Raw genomic sequence first — 15,347 nt, 5'->3', positions numbered from 1 at the left:
AAAATGGACCCAGGTCAGGGAGCAGATTCCCAAAAGTGTTTTGGATATTTTCTCTGACCTCCCAGGTGAGACGGCTACTTCAAAACCTTGACTTTTTTTTTTTTTTTAAAGAATTCATGAAATCAGTGGGTTGTGCTTAAATATATATAAAGAGGACTTTTTTGTGTACCTGGATAATGCACAACAACAAATATTCATCTAGTTTATTTGGATACAAAATCCTGATTCCTGGTTTCTATCTCAAGTTCTCTATAACACCAGGAAACAATACTTTAACATTTACATTTTGTAAAACTCTCCAAAGTGTATTCCTGCCGTGTTGCTGCTCGACTGAATGTGGATCCAATTAATTTGTTTTAGTAAATGGTTCCGACACAGGTGTGAACAGCCCCACACATCAGACTGTTTTATTATTCCATACCGCAATAAAAAAAGTATGAGTCCAGCATTTTCATATATTATAATACAGATGCAGAGTTGAAAGTTTATTCTTTTAACAGCCTAGTATTTTACAAGAAATAGATAACTACTTGGAACTTTTGAACATGCCCTTAAAACAGGACATAAGTGGGTACGAATCCTTGGGCTCTACTGTGCCATAATTATCCATGAACACCCAGCAGAAAATAGGTAGGGAAAAGAGGAGGAGGAAGGAGGGTTTAAATTGTAAGGGGAAAAAATGTCAATAAATAAAACAAAACTATGGATATAATCTCTCTAACCTTTTCAGAATATCCCCACAACCCCATCCATATGTCCCCACTTTTAAAAGAAACGATCCCGTACGTTTGAGGCCAAATTTGAAATGCGTTATCGCAGTAACTAAAACGGGTACATGCTTTGAGGTGGAGCCGCCAAACAGACTCTCTCCACCAACTCCAGTTCGTCAGGTGACGGATGTTCCACTGGCCAGTCTGCTCCAGACCAGTTCTCTCCTTTTAGTCAGATTACACGTCCGTTACTAACGGGAAAACACACACTGAGCCCCAGAGATCCCCCGTTTGTTCATAATTTAGAATCTATGGGGGAAAAAACACCAGAGAATGTCTGATAAGTGGGTAACTGTAAATAAAAAAAGGTGAAAGTTGTGGCAGCAGTCCGGGGCCGGGGGAGGAGTTTGGGGTAAAACAGCTGCTGTTCAAAATCGGATACAGTCAGTGGCGTTGGTTGGCGGCAGTCCCTTACAACTCCTCCAAAGTCTCTATCTCTCCCATATTCAATCTCTCAGAGGCCGCGTTCACAGAAAAACCTGAAAATTGAAAAAAGGCACAAAGATATGAAATTAGTGGATGAGGTGTAAAGAAGCAGGGAGGCGTTGTGGCTGACGGGTGTTTGCTCTCACCTAGAAGGCTGGGGTCTGCACGGACCATCTTCTGCTTCTTTTTCTTCTTCCCTGAGGTGACGGTCTCAAAGCGCTGCTGCTGCTGGCCGCTCGAGTGGTTGGACGACTGGTAGAGCGACGGCGATCCTGTTCCGCCCCATACAGAGTCCTGGGCGAGAGAGAAATGTGGATGAGACAGATTTTACAAACACACACCTGCAGCTCAGTTCACGATTACCCACTGGGATTTTCTGGTTTGAGGAAATGTGAACAAAAGTTAGCGGATGAAAAAACATAATAGGGGCAGAAATCATGATCATTTTCATTATAGATTACTCTTGTGGGGATTTCTTCACTGAATATTTTAGTCTGTTACAACAGGGCAGGTCAACACTGAAACGTGACAAGTTCCAAAAGAGAAGATGCATTCACATTTATTTGTTCAACCGAAAATCCAAAACCTAAAATGCCATTTCATTAAAGTAGAGTAGCTTGAGACAGAGAATGTGTGGAAAGAGAACTTAAAAATCTACTGATAATCAGATTCGGAGTATTTTGGGACTTTTTGTCTTTATTACTCATATAATATGGATGTAGACAATGGTGCCTTCAAAAGTTAGGTGTGGAAAATCGAAATACTATCTATCCTCCGAGCAGACTCTTGATTTCGCGTTTCAAACAAGGAAACCTTTTGTGATTTAAATATTTGTGATATGAAGCTTTCACAGGCAGATTGGACAGATTTGGTCTTCATTCTTTTGCATTGCTATGATACACAAGGAGTGATGCAGGATGGATTCCCAACTGATGTGGGAATTAGGGTTAATGGCCATGTTCACTCATGCCAGGCAGAAATACCTCAGTGAAATCTATTTTCAACAAAAAGGGACAGCTGTCTCTCTTCTTGATCGTATCACAAGGCACCGTTGGAGCAAAGCATTAAGCATCCATATGCTGATCCTTTAAATAACCAGTACGCCGCGCTCGCTCACCGGCTGCTGTTTGTGAGCCTGCTGTTGGTTTTGCGGCGCCTGCTTCTGTTGATTTGCGTTCTGTTTGGCACGACGTTCCAGGAACTGCTTGGCAAAGTCCTTGGCCTCTGGAGTGTCCCCCAGGTAGGCTCTGACGTAGTCGTGCACCTCATATGGAGAATCCACTTCTTTCAGGAAGGAAGCAAACGTAGGAACTGGCAGGGAGACAGATGGAGAGTATTTTTGAGTTTTGGCATTCAGATATGCTCCATCAATAGTTGTGGGTGAGCACAGCATTATTTTTAAAAGACGTACCATCCAGATTGTTGGCTGCGTTGAGGGTGTGCAAGGTTTGCTCACACCATTGCATGAAGGTGTCCTGCTGGCTTTTGTTGACCCCTTGGAACAACTTTAGCAGCTTCTCCTTCTCCTCCTCTTCTACCTTCTTGTTGACTCGCCCACTCCCGGAGTTACTGTATAAGCACAAACAAACGCAGGAGGAAGACAAAAGTCATTAAAAGCTGTGAATTACTCACATCCGTCATGATGATAAAGATGTTTTTAATAAATACCTGAGGTTTGCGTTCCCTTTGTTATTCTTCTGCGTGCTTGCTTTCTTGTTTGGAGGAGGTTGCTGAACAGCCTCCTTCACGGCCTCGTCCCAGAAGCCCAGGTTCGAGTTGTGGGTGTCTCCCCAGATGCTGCTGGAGTCCGAGCCCCAGTTAGTGCAGGGGCTGGTGTTGACAGACCCCCACACTGAGTTACTCAGAGATGTCTGCGAAGAGAGCCACATGGGATTCATCAGGATTTATTAAACTACCTATAGTTTTGTTGACATAGCAAGATGTTGGTGGATTAAACATCAGGAAAAAGAGAGAAATGCCTGATACTGTTTACTACAACCCAACTCTAACCCAAGGGAACAGTTCAACACCTAAAGATGATCGGTTCATTATCACTTTATACAGAGAAAATACTATTTTGATTTTGCACTTAAAATTGATTGTCTACACAGTTCCTGATTGATATCCTTTTGACTGACTACTTCTATTATATAATTATGGTTTCAGTTCATCTTTGTGGTAAAATCTGGCCAATGTGACATTTTGCAGTTGGAATTCCAGAGATTTGTGAAGAAAACGGTACCTGTTCTCTAAAGTCTTCACGCAACTTTTCTGAAACTGCTCACAATGATTGAGAACTGAAAGGCTTCAACCCATGTCCGACTGTGCAGCAGCTTTCAGCCAGTAAGAAACTTGGCATTGTATAGTACTTACGGTTCTGTTTTGTGTGCGGCTCTGCTGGGTGACGACGGGTTGTGGTGTTGGTGGTTGTGGTGCCTGCTGCTGTTGTGGCGGCGGCTGTTGTTGTTGCTGCTGCTGCTGCTGCTGTTGTTGTTGTTGTTGCTGCTTCTGCTGCTGCTGTTTCTGTTGCTGCTGCTGTTGTTGCTTCTGTTGCTGCTGCTGCTCCTTTCGCTGTTTCATCTGCTGGGCTTCCTCCCTCTGAATCTCCAGCAAGGACTTGGTAGCCACTGGCTGTTTGGCCACAGTTCCCCAACCGGACAGCTTGGCCTGAGGCTGCTGAGCCTGTTGCAGGGCTTGTTGCTGCTGTAGCTTCAGGAGCTCTTGTTGCTGACGTCGCTGCTGTGGGCCGAGGAGAGACAAGGAGAGTGAGGGCATGACGGGAATTGAATCGGTGTGGAGCCGTTTGGGCACCGCGGTTTGTCCTTACCTCCTCCCGGGCCTGTCGTTCTCGCTCCTCTTCCCCTTTCTGGATCTCAGCCAGTGACAGGGTGTTCTGAGTCTGGTTTATGGCGTTGGCTGACTGGTGGCCCCACTTCGAAGAGGATGGAAGCTACAAACCAGGGTAAAGTGTACAGTCAGTTCAGATGTATAAATATATTGTTGATTTTTGCTGACTAATACTGTGTCCTGCCTATGAGGTGTTGCAATAAAGGACCGGACGATAAAATATTGATGGAATCGATGTGTTTAAATCATGTAAATGAACCGGTTCCTCTTACATCATCTTGGTTTTTTTCCATCGTGATGCAGTAAAAATATAGTTCACACACCTACATAGAAGTTATTAGTTATTAATACTTGGGTACATCCTAAAAACGGCTGTTTGCAGTGCTCTCTGTCTTTTTCGTAGGTTTTTCATTGACTTAGATTTAGGGTTTAAGGAGACTCATCCCCTCTGAACAAGGCATTATTATTATGAATTCAATTCATTTACCAAACAAAATAAAACGAGAAAACAATGAACCTAAAGATAAAATTAACTAATAGCATCATTATTGTCACCATTTATATATTCATAGAGAATTCGATTTTTTTCTCCTTAAAATTTCTTTAAATAATTATCATTCTCAAGGCCACATTAGTTCTTCTCCTGACCTTCATTTGTGCGAGCTGCTGTTGTTGCTGCTGTTGCTGAAGTCTCCTGAGGGCCTCTTGTTGCTGCTGCCTCTGTCTCTGCAGCTCCTGCTGTCTTTGCGCCTCCTGCTCTCTTTTTTTCTGCTCCTCCTGTTGCTGCTGGGCGAGAGCAGCCGCCGCCGCAGCAGCCGCCGCCTCCTCCTCCGCTCGCTTCTCATCTTCACGCCTTCGCAATGCTTCAAGTTCCTCCTGCTTTCTGCGCTCCTCTTCCTGGTGGACATTGCAAATTAAGGAGACGAGTTCCGAAGTGATGTTAAAACACTTTTCTTTAACTTTTGCTGAGCAATGGCGCCCTCTGCAGCAACAAGTAGATATTAATTCTGCATGAATATCAGAGAATGACACAGATTTTTACTACAGTTCAGCATTATCCTTTAACTGGGGCCTGATTCTGGAATCTGGAAGCATTTGATTATTACTTTTCACAGCAGAAACCCACTCACCCATGTTACATAGTGCAAGAGCAGGTGTTCTGGGTGAGTGCAGGTTAAAGCAGCATCAATCTACCAATTACAAGCCAGTGTGCCATTACAATGATTTTGAAGACGATATTTTAGGTTCAGTGTGTTGCTTTAAGGTACTATGGAAACTCGCCTGTTTGCGAAGGAACTCTTCTCGTTTCTTTCTCTCCTCTTCTTCCCTCCGCCTCTCCTCTAGCCTTCTTAGAGCTTCCTCCTGTGCCATTCTCTCCTCGTCTTCTTTTTGCCGGCGCTGTGCCTCTTCGTGCTCTCGCTGCCGCCTCAAAGCCTCCTCCTAAAGATTTATGACACTGGGTGAGTTTCAATGTCATAAAGGGATGTAAGTGCTTCAGATTGTAAAGTTCGGATGTTTGACCTGTTTTTGCCGTGCCAGCTCCTCTTCTGCTAATCGTTTGCGTTCCTCCTCCTGTCGAGCCCTCAGGGCCTCCTCCAGTCGTTTCCTCTCCTCTTCCTCCCTTTTGACTCTCATCTCTGCCTCACGCCGCTCTAGCTCCAACTGGTGGATAATAAGCATATTAAAAAACACTCATGTTATAATCTGTAGAGATGAAAAGAAATCTTAGCACATTTCTGAAACTTTTTTTTACTTGCTTTTACTCATTATGCCTATGAGTCTTCAGAAAAGCACAATTCCATGTGGCCAAATCTTGACAGTTCAGTCAAATTTGAAATCTTAACAGGTTTTGCAAGTCTGCAATTTACTTTTTAATGTTTTCTGACATCAATACCAATTCATGATAAATCTCTTTGTTATAATTAAATATAATAAGCTGGGAGAAGTCTCATTAAGATAAAGAAAATTGAAAAATAGGTAGAAACAATGTTTACCTTTGAAGCCTTTGACTTTTCTATCTGTTGCATCTGCTCGATGGTTGGAGCCTGTGCCATGGAGTCTATGGGTAAATCCCAAACACTGTTGCCATCCCATGCTGTCGAGAATGATCGAATATAATTAATTACACTTGCTATAATATTACGTAATTTTTTTCTGAACTGAAATTTGACACTCACTACTCGGAGCAGCTTGTTGGAGTTTTGGTGTGCAGGAAGCCTGAGAGGACGAGTTCTGCATTTCCCACACAGAACCAGAGTCTGGTACAGACAAGGACCGGGTCACAGGAGGTAGGGGGCTCTCAGACGCTCTACAATAACAAAAGGCAAATATGAGTCATAAATACAGCGTTATCTTGAGGTAGAGCTGACGTCTGTAGAATGATGCAAGTGTTATCGACCTTATCTTGAGTGCCTGGTATTGCTGTAGTAGCAGGTTGATCTGCTGTTGGTGTTGCTGCTGCTGTTGAAGAGGAGCAGCACTAAGAGCTGCGGCCTTCTGCTGGGCCAGGGCCTGAGCATACTGCTGCCTGAAAGTTGGAAGACACGTGGGTAAGAGAAACAAGAGAAAAGAGGAAAGGGAAAGTTAGGGTTGAATGAATAGATCATGTATCACACAAACATGGAATTGAATATTTCACTATCTATCTAGCCCAATCTGGCCTAAGGCACCAATCTAAAACCCAACCATTGCTTGAAAAGCAAAACCCAATGAGGGTTTTCTGAAGGCCTGACAGAATAACCAACTTCACAGCCTTGGAGGATAACGCCATACCTGAGGAGGTATTGATATTGGAGCTGCTGTAACTGGTAGAGATTGAGAGCAGTGAGCTCCTGCTGCCTCTTCAACCTCTCTTGGTCACCATCACCCTGCAGAGATACACAGTTCCAATAAATAACGTTCAAACAAACGGTACAAAAATGTGACATCAAGCAAAGCGGGGACTTCTGGGCCTCTGCTCTGATGTCAGATTTTTCCAAAGAGAAGTCTTGACTTTAAGAAATGAAAGAAAATGCCACATTTTGCAAACACATGCCTGTAAAGGTGGAGGAGCAGCGCCTGGAGTGAACGGTACCCTCCCCCAAACCTTGATGATGTCTCCAAGTGCCTGAAATACGTCATCACACCCTCTTTTGACCAACAGAGACACTGTGAAGTAACCAGCTTGAAACCACTCCGTCATCTCCTGGTTATTGAACGGACCTGAGCAAACACAAAACCAGCATTGGAAACAGGAACGGTTTTAAAAGAAAATTATGTATTTAAGTCACATTTTGAGCACATAAAAACTCCCCAAGTCTCACCCTGTATCTCTCCCTGTGGATCTTTGTAGAACCACTTGAGAGCAGCTTCATGGGTGAGCGGCATGCTTGCAGACTTGGGCTTCTCTGAAGTCTTTGCTGCTAGTCTGTCATCATCCACCACGCCATCTTGTAGGTACGCCACCATCTTTTCTGCCTCCTGGGAAGAATTTTGTAACGTTATGCATTTTTGCCGTATTTAAAAAAAAACAATATGACCTAACATAACAGGTTTGAATAGTCAACTGAATGTTGGGGTTTAAGGATGAGTTTCGATAAACAGATTCTGCATGTGAATATGCAGAATCTGAAGTTTGCTGGTTTCTCTTTCTAGTTTGACCAAATCACATTTTGAGCAGGCTTTGGTAACCTGCAGGTAAACAGTCCGTGTGGAGAGAAAAGGAGGGGGAACACATTGATTGAAATGAATCTGCTTCATCAAAATCATATGCAGATAGCTGTCGATAGAGGATTAGGCAAAATGCCGCCCGGACCTAGAACACCTACAAACACCGTTTGTGTTTTGTGCGGAGAAACATCAACTCTTGTAATCAAAGAAACTAGTTGGATATTAAACAGTGTAGAGTGAACAGAAGACAAAGTCTTGGCCTGGATATCTGCTGTCTACACCAGAACCCCAAACCTTTGGCGGTTCTGGTGCACAATGTGCTTTTCTCTTTATTGAGAAAAAGATTTTACCTTTAAGAAGTGTTTGAGGAATTGTGGTCGAGGACAGCAGCCTTACATTCTACCGACAGAGCTTCCTGTTACAGGTGAAATAACTCACCTGTTCAAAGTGTTTTAGTCCCTCATCTTCATCGTGTGTCACAGCAGTAGGCCGACCTATATGTGCCAGTATACTCGAAGGGAAGGGCAAAGGGTTGTTCAAGGACACAGGAACCTCCATGGGCTTTAACTGTGGTAGCTTGACACTGGGCGATGGAGCAGATACATCTGCATTCAACAGGAAATTGAAAAAAGAGATGTCAGAAGGATTTCCTGGTAGGTAGAGTTAAGTACCAGGGTCAGTCAATAACCAAAGCCAACCTGAAATGGTAGAATTGTGGGTCATGGGTAGGGACTTCAGCCTGCTGTTGGACATCGGGATGTGCATGGGGACTTTGCAGGTCTCTGGAGGGAGCTCCAGGGGTGGCTGCCGTTCAACTAGCCTCTCAGCCTCTTCTGTTCTGCTTGGCTTGCTTGGGGGAAAAGACTGGCCAGAGACTTGAGGATCCGAGACAGGAGGTGCAACAGGTGGAGGCTCTTCCGACACCCTGGAAAACTCTGGAAAACAAAAAAACCACAATATTGAAGGAATGACATTGGATTACTTCTTTAAAAAAAAAAAAAAAAAGAAGAAATCTGTGAGTCTTTTACAGCTTTCCCTGAAGAAGTCGCAAGCCACACTGGTGCTTTACTGTGGCTGAACTTTAAATGTTGATGATTCAGAGGAAATGCTAAGCAAGTTTTGCATTCCTGGTTAAATAAAAAAAACAAACAGTAACCAATGTCACTTGAACTCACTGACCTTTCCGATCAGCCTTTGATTCTGTTTCTTTGGTCTCCTTGTGCTGACCTTCCTCCTCCTCTTCACACTCTTGCAGGGGCTTGAAGTCGAGCTCTGCCTCTTCCAGGATGGGCTCCTTTGAGGCTTTCTGCTAACAGATTTACAGAAAAGTTGACAATGATCCTATCTTATGAAGGTTTCTAGTCAAAGGAATTATCTGCTCCTTATTTAATGAAATCAAGCCATTTTTACAAATAAATGACAGACCAATACTTCTTTACATTGATTTAATCAAAACTCTCCTGAGGTCTCGTCTTACCTTGAGCGAGAGAAAGGCCCCTGATGAGTCGAAGGTGCCTGCCTCCTCTTCGGCGTCCTCCAGACACCACTCCGGCAGACTGTCTCTCTCGTCTTCCAGGCTGCCGCTGCCTGAACGTGGCCTCCTGTAGCCGCGCTCCTCCTCTCTCGCATCGAACGGGAAACGGCGACGCTGCTCTGGGAATTCTCGCCACCCTGCTGACCGAGGGGCATCTGAACAAAAAGGGGGAAATAGTTAGGATTAACTGACTAATAACTAAACTCATGATATAACTTAGCTTCATTAATATTGACAGTCATCTTTTGGCCGCAACTGCACAAAGTTCATCCATTGACGCCAATGACATTTGGGCATGTGCAGGTCAAAAACACAGTGAGATTAAGAAATTAAGTCACTAGTGTATCAGTAAATTGTCCATCTTAAATTAATTCAAACAAGCTAATCTTGTTGCCGATGTTAGTGGTAAGATACCATGACCTCAGTGACTGGGAAACATCAAAGATGTAACTCCTCATTCAGGTTGGTTGTATGGTGAAATTCTGTTGCCCAGTGTATCACCACCACAACCATTTACAGGTTAACAAACAAATATTTCTTATGCCAAGAACAGGCCACACAGCAAACATGGCAGGTCACAAAAGAAAATATACTTGTGATCTGGTCAGTGCAGGGCCCACCTGGGCTGGGGGGGCACCACCGGTCGCCGTCCCGTTGAGAACCTGCCAGTCGACGGCCCCACTCGTCTTCCTCACCATTCTGATCATCACGAGAAGAACGCCAGTTCCCACTCTCTGCACGGAACAACTCATGCTTCCTTGGTAGGCCTGGCACGGCGTCCTCGTAGTTTGCTCGGACTGAAACAGACAAGTGGGTGGGGGTATTATTAAAAGTGCATCCATCATCATTACATTAGTAAAAAGTGGTGTTTGAGTCAAGATTAGCAAACTCACTTAACAATTAATAATTAACCAAACTTACTGTGGTTCAATTGAAAATGTCCCGGAGCAGCATCTGTCAGGTTCACAGGGAGGAACAAGGGGCAGAAGGTAAGCTGCTGCATTTGTCATAGAGTACGTCATGTATTGATTATTTACGCAACAACATTTACAACCAACCTGGCTCTTTTCGGACTGGCTTTTCAAACCTCCTATCTCCCCTAGTGACGGGAAAAAAACATTATATAAAGTCAAATGTTTGACTGCTGCGTAGATGAAACTCCCATTGAATATCTGTACAGGGTCAAAACCTTGTACATTCTTGCAAAGAAAACTGTCTTTCATACCTCTCCTCCCAGCTCTGGGAGCGAAGCATCTCCCTCGCTCCGCGACCAAAACCGTCCACATCGTCAAAACTTCTTTGGTAAAACCCTCCATCTCCTCTTCCTCGGCCTGAAAGCAATGGCAGGTAGAAGGGACCCAATATGACTCATTAACATTAAGCAGCTTAAATGCTTAGCACTTTAAATGAACACACTACCGGCACCCACTGCAAATAATGCTGAATCATAATGCTCTAATGTACCTTTCCTTTCCATCTGGTAGATGTGCAACAAACAAGTGGTTGTTTTTTATTTTATTTATCATGTTTGAGCGCTATAACATTTGATTTCTTGTACCTACAACACTTTTTAAATCATCCTTCTCTTAAACATGGTGTCTCAACAAAAGAATTTTGAAAAAAGTTAAATGAAAGACCCAGGCTGTCCCAAATGCTCCGACGATAAGTCTGTTCATTTATGGCAAACAGAAACCTGCATTAAATTTGAACTCTACCCACTTCCTAGTCCTAAAGCTGGGTGTGTGCAGTCAGGCTGTGTGAATCAAACAGTAAAGGGCAAACAGTTGAAAGTATAAGACCTACAGTGGAGAAGAAACTTGAGTATAAATGATGAGCTAAAGTACATTTTAGATTCTCTCTTTATGTGTTGTTAAGCTGAATGCTTTTATAGATTGCCTGCTTAACATTTAGGGCTGACTAATCAATAATCTAAGCACTTTAAAAATCCCAAATACATTGTGTAAGATGTATATAGGTGCGAGTGTGTTCATACAAACAGCGGCGGTCAAAGTATGCTGAGTAAGCACAACACCTAGAAAGAGCTAATATTACATTCCTTGTCTGAAGCTATGCCCAAATTGGTGGGATTCTCCAAAGGGATCTTAACTATCTACAGTTGTTGTGAGTCTTAAACTGCACCAAAAGAATATATAAATAGCTTAAAGGAACTAATTTGAAAAAAAAACACTCCTAGAGTGTAAACTACGCCTGCAGCTACTTGAAATGAGAAAGGAAACTTAACAAATCCGGGTACTATTTCTTACCTCTACCCCTTGAGGTACTTCGGCCTCTTGGTGCCCCCACTATTGGACCATTTCCTCTGCCTGCCAGTCGAAGTACTGCTGCACTGTTTACTGACATGGAAAAATTTCTCTGCAAATACAAACAGGGGGAGGGGAGGAAGGGGGCGGACAGCCAACTCTTAGCTCTGTTCTTGGCAACCATTCATTATTTGCTAGCCCTAATTACCAACAGTAATGTATATTCCAAGAAATGTAAAGAAAAGGAAGCCAACTGGCCTCCCTAAGTCAGAAACAGTTTTTAGCTTTTCTCTCTAGCCTGACAATATGACATGTGCTCCTACCTGTTCTTCCTCTGTAAAAGACACCAGTGCCAGAGGCGGCAGGGGCTCCTCTTGCAATATGGGCAGGAACTCCTTATCGTGAAGGTCTATAGGGATCTGGAGGAGAGAGAGGACAGAATTTGTTGTGACACACCAAATAAGGGAGATGTAAATCTAATATCAGCAGTTCCATAATTTGTATGCATATCATGTCGATTGCAAGAATACAGCCAAGACGTTGTACCCACCTTGTTATCCTTTACATAAAGTGCCAACATTTCTTCTCTCCCGTAGCGATAGTCTGCAAGTTTATATGTTGGCAAAACAGGTGAGAGGGGTGGAGAGGAAACAGGGTTGCTGCTTCCACCACCACCTCCACCGCTGTTGTTGCCACTACCTCCAGACAGGGCACGGAGCCTGGAGACAGAGGAAAGGTTGTTAATATAGAAGGGACAGACAAAGGGGAGACTGGCACGTCTCAACAGGTAAAGAGAAGCTGGAAGAAGTAATCTAAAGGGAAACCAGTTTCACAACCTACTCCCCCCAGATTAATCTTGAATTCATGATTTTTCAATTACCATTCTGGTCCAAAGTTGAGTGTCTGGGTTTCGCCCATACTTCCTTTAAGGTTCTGCAAATATGAAAAGGGAGGAAGGGGATTAGAACAACTTAGACACCTTTTAGATATTATTAAAGCATCATGATATAAAGACAATTAAACTTTAAAAATAATATGATAGAAAGAGAAACTGGAACATACGTCGACAGAGACATTTTTATTTCTCAACGACGGCAAGGATTTAAATAAGACATCAAAACTGTTGCAGATTAGTTTTCTGTCAGTGGTCTCCCTCTTTATTTGACACGTTATTTCAACTTCAGGTCACATTGTGTTGACAACTGTTGCGTTCAATGTAACCATTCAAAAATACTGAAATCTAAATCTGAAATCAACCCATATCAGGACAGGCAGTTATAGACAATACCATATAGATTTAATTTCCATTTCACAGAGACAACACCTACCACTTCAGTTTTGTAAAACTCTTAAGTTTTTGTCACTGGCTTCAATGTGGTCGACCCTCTCAGGATATATAACCCTCCCCACTAGGACACACGACCAGTGTACAGTTTCAATGTGCTAAAGCTATTTTAGGAAGTCCCCCTGCCTGTAGGGTGGGTTTGTCGGACACCTGGTGGTATTTACAGAAGCAAATAAGTCACCAAAAATAATAATAGGATGTCAACAAAATCCGTCGTTTGTTGACATGCCCCCTACTGTCAAGACTTTACTAAAATCTAGGCCAAAAGGCAAAGATCTAAGCAAACAGCGAGACTTTATCACATATCGGGCACAGCGGACTCACAGTAGCACTGACCATATGGAAGTGAGTAGGCCACGTGTAGGTAGACAGAGCAACAGGACTGACACCACTGCTGCTCACTGGGCACGTTCTCAAACACAGAGGAAGCCTGGTGGAGTTTACATAACGTTATGACTTGTCTGCTGTACAACGTGTTCAGGTCAACTCGCATCTGTTTACCTATGTCAACAGGAAGCCGCGGTACAGGGTTTACAGCAAAGGTCGACAGAAAAAAAATGACTGACCGCTAAATTCTCATGAAGTTGCCCGGATTGTTAGCTTCAGTAAAAAAGTAGACCGGGGAGTTGAGGAGCACTCAGCCAACCCACGGTGATCAGGCCGACCCGAGCCCAAGCTAACGTCGGCTACATCCATGAAACATGCTAACCCCTGCCAACAGGTCTGCCCGGGATCCGCGATGGTCAATCGGGAAGGTTAAGGTGGAAATGACCCACGGTTAGCAGCGTAACGTTAAGCTAGCGCAGCAAGCTAACACGTCAAATAAACATGAATCATGTACAAGACGTGTGTCACTGACACTGGCCAACTCGCTCCTCATGGTTACAAGTTGACAGCAGAGGTGCGGTTGTGTTGAAAAGGTGAAGACGTACGTGTAGTTAAAGAACCACTGGCTACATGCGGGTGCCACAGCAGGGAATTATCACCAACCAGCAAAACCCTCAGACAACTGTGTGGGTTAGCTCGCTGGCTAACTAGCATGCTAGCTAGCAGCGCTTTCCTCCCAGTGTACCGCGAATGTTCACCCGCGTGGTAACAATAATCAACTTTCCCACGAAACAAATGTTCTCGTCTCGTTTTCTACCAAACAAAACAATCGCTGCCCCCCGATAGTTAATCTTATCTCCCCCCCTCAAACACTTGCAGCTAGCACGCTAGCTACCTAGCTACACGCGGCCTTCCCGAGCAGCCTGGATCCACAACACTATTTCCTCGTCGGGCCGTCCCACACTTCACACGACCTGGCACACCCGGGCACTGGAGCCCGGTGCTGCGAGGCCACGTCAACATGGAGGTGCAACAACAGTCCAAGGCAGCCGAGCTCATCGGAGTAGGGCTCTCTGACAGGACACTTTAATTAACTGCACAATCCGTCCTATGGTAGTGTATTAAACTTTGGCTGTCTTACCTCTGCTTGTTCTGACAGCACAAGGTTTGTATTCGAGTTGTGAGGCTCTCTCTCTCTCTAGCTCTATCACTCACTCGCTCTTCCTCTCTCTCACCGTTTTCCACAAGATGGCTGAGAGCTGGTCACGTGACTCCTGATAAAACCCGTTCGCCGTGGTGGGATTTGCTGACTGGTGCTAATGGTGCATGTGCGTGTGAGAACTGTATCGTTGTCATGTCTGTCTTGCACAGTGCAGCCACACATCTCGGACACGTCACACAAACTGTTTTCTCTAAATGAAGCAAGTGTGAACTTTGTTTTTACACACGATCCAAAGTATTCAGAAGAGGGTGTAGAACTCCCCCCACCCCCTCCCACTAAAAAACACAATGTACAAATGTACATTAGTTCACTAGATCTGGATTTTTATCTGAATCTGCACAGAATAGTAAACTCTCATAAATATCAGTCCCCTTAACATGTCTGATTAATTTTTTTAACCAATATCCAGAAAATATTCTATGAGAAATGATGAACAAATTACACAGTAAGCTTCTATACACATGTGCACACCGTGAATCTGCCTCTCAGAATAATAACAGAATAAAATACAACCATATAAACACCACATTTCCTTAAATAGTGGGGAACTACATTTCCCCACTATTTTTTCTGTTTATACCTGTTTAATTTTCTTAATATTTGTGATCTGTAGAACCTTGAGACTCTTTTGTGTTTTCATTATTGCAATGTGTCGTCATGATTGAACTAAAATGACACTCAGTAGGCTGCATACCTCCACCAAGGCCCAACAGCCCCCTTTATATCGCCACATTTACATTGAAAAGATTTGTATCTGCACCAAGTTGCACAAACTCAGAAATATCAGTCTCCTAAATATGCCAGATTTGATCATTAACATTCAAAGAAGCAAATAGGTGTAAATGTCAACAAAACACCCTGTGTCACAGTTAAAGCAAAATGACACCCAGTAGAACATATACCTCTGCCAAGGCCAAACAGTCCCCTAGGAAACCACATTGAAATTCACTAGATCTGGACTTTTATT

The 15,347-nt window shown here is 43.6% G+C and overlaps 1 protein-coding gene across 1 annotated transcript; it reads right to left on the bottom strand.

The window, feature by feature from the left end:
- Nucleotides 1-304: 304 nt before the first annotated feature.
- gigyf2 (GRB10 interacting GYF protein 2) lies at nt 305-14,400 on the bottom strand. Its single transcript, XM_061083895.1, has 29 exons — nt 14,300-14,400; nt 12,367-12,419; nt 12,037-12,205; nt 11,810-11,905; nt 11,490-11,598; nt 10,451-10,556; nt 10,284-10,324; nt 10,147-10,179; nt 9,846-10,022; nt 9,169-9,380; nt 8,871-8,997; nt 8,390-8,626; nt 8,130-8,296; nt 7,346-7,502; nt 7,078-7,244; nt 6,816-6,910; nt 6,442-6,570; nt 6,221-6,351; nt 6,038-6,138; nt 5,565-5,705; nt 5,325-5,483; nt 4,692-4,940; nt 4,024-4,146; nt 3,570-3,935; nt 2,865-3,067; nt 2,608-2,765; nt 2,314-2,507; nt 1,343-1,490; nt 305-1,249 (listed from the first exon to the last, which is right to left on the bottom strand). The coding sequence occupies exons 2-29, from the start codon at nt 12,402-12,404 to the stop codon at nt 1,182-1,184; spliced, it is 4,101 nt and encodes a 1,366-aa protein (XP_060939878.1). The 5' UTR covers nt 12,405-12,419; nt 14,300-14,400; the 3' UTR covers nt 305-1,181.
- Between the last annotated feature and the right edge of the window lie 947 nt (nt 14,401-15,347).

Source organism: Limanda limanda, chromosome 13 (genome assembly GCF_963576545.1).
Source record: "Limanda limanda chromosome 13, fLimLim1.1, whole genome shotgun sequence".
Taxonomy (NCBI): Eukaryota; Metazoa; Chordata; class Actinopteri; order Pleuronectiformes; family Pleuronectidae; genus Limanda; species Limanda limanda.
The sequence above is the reverse complement of the archived record's forward strand: the minus strand, read 5'-3'. Positions and strand labels throughout refer to the sequence as shown.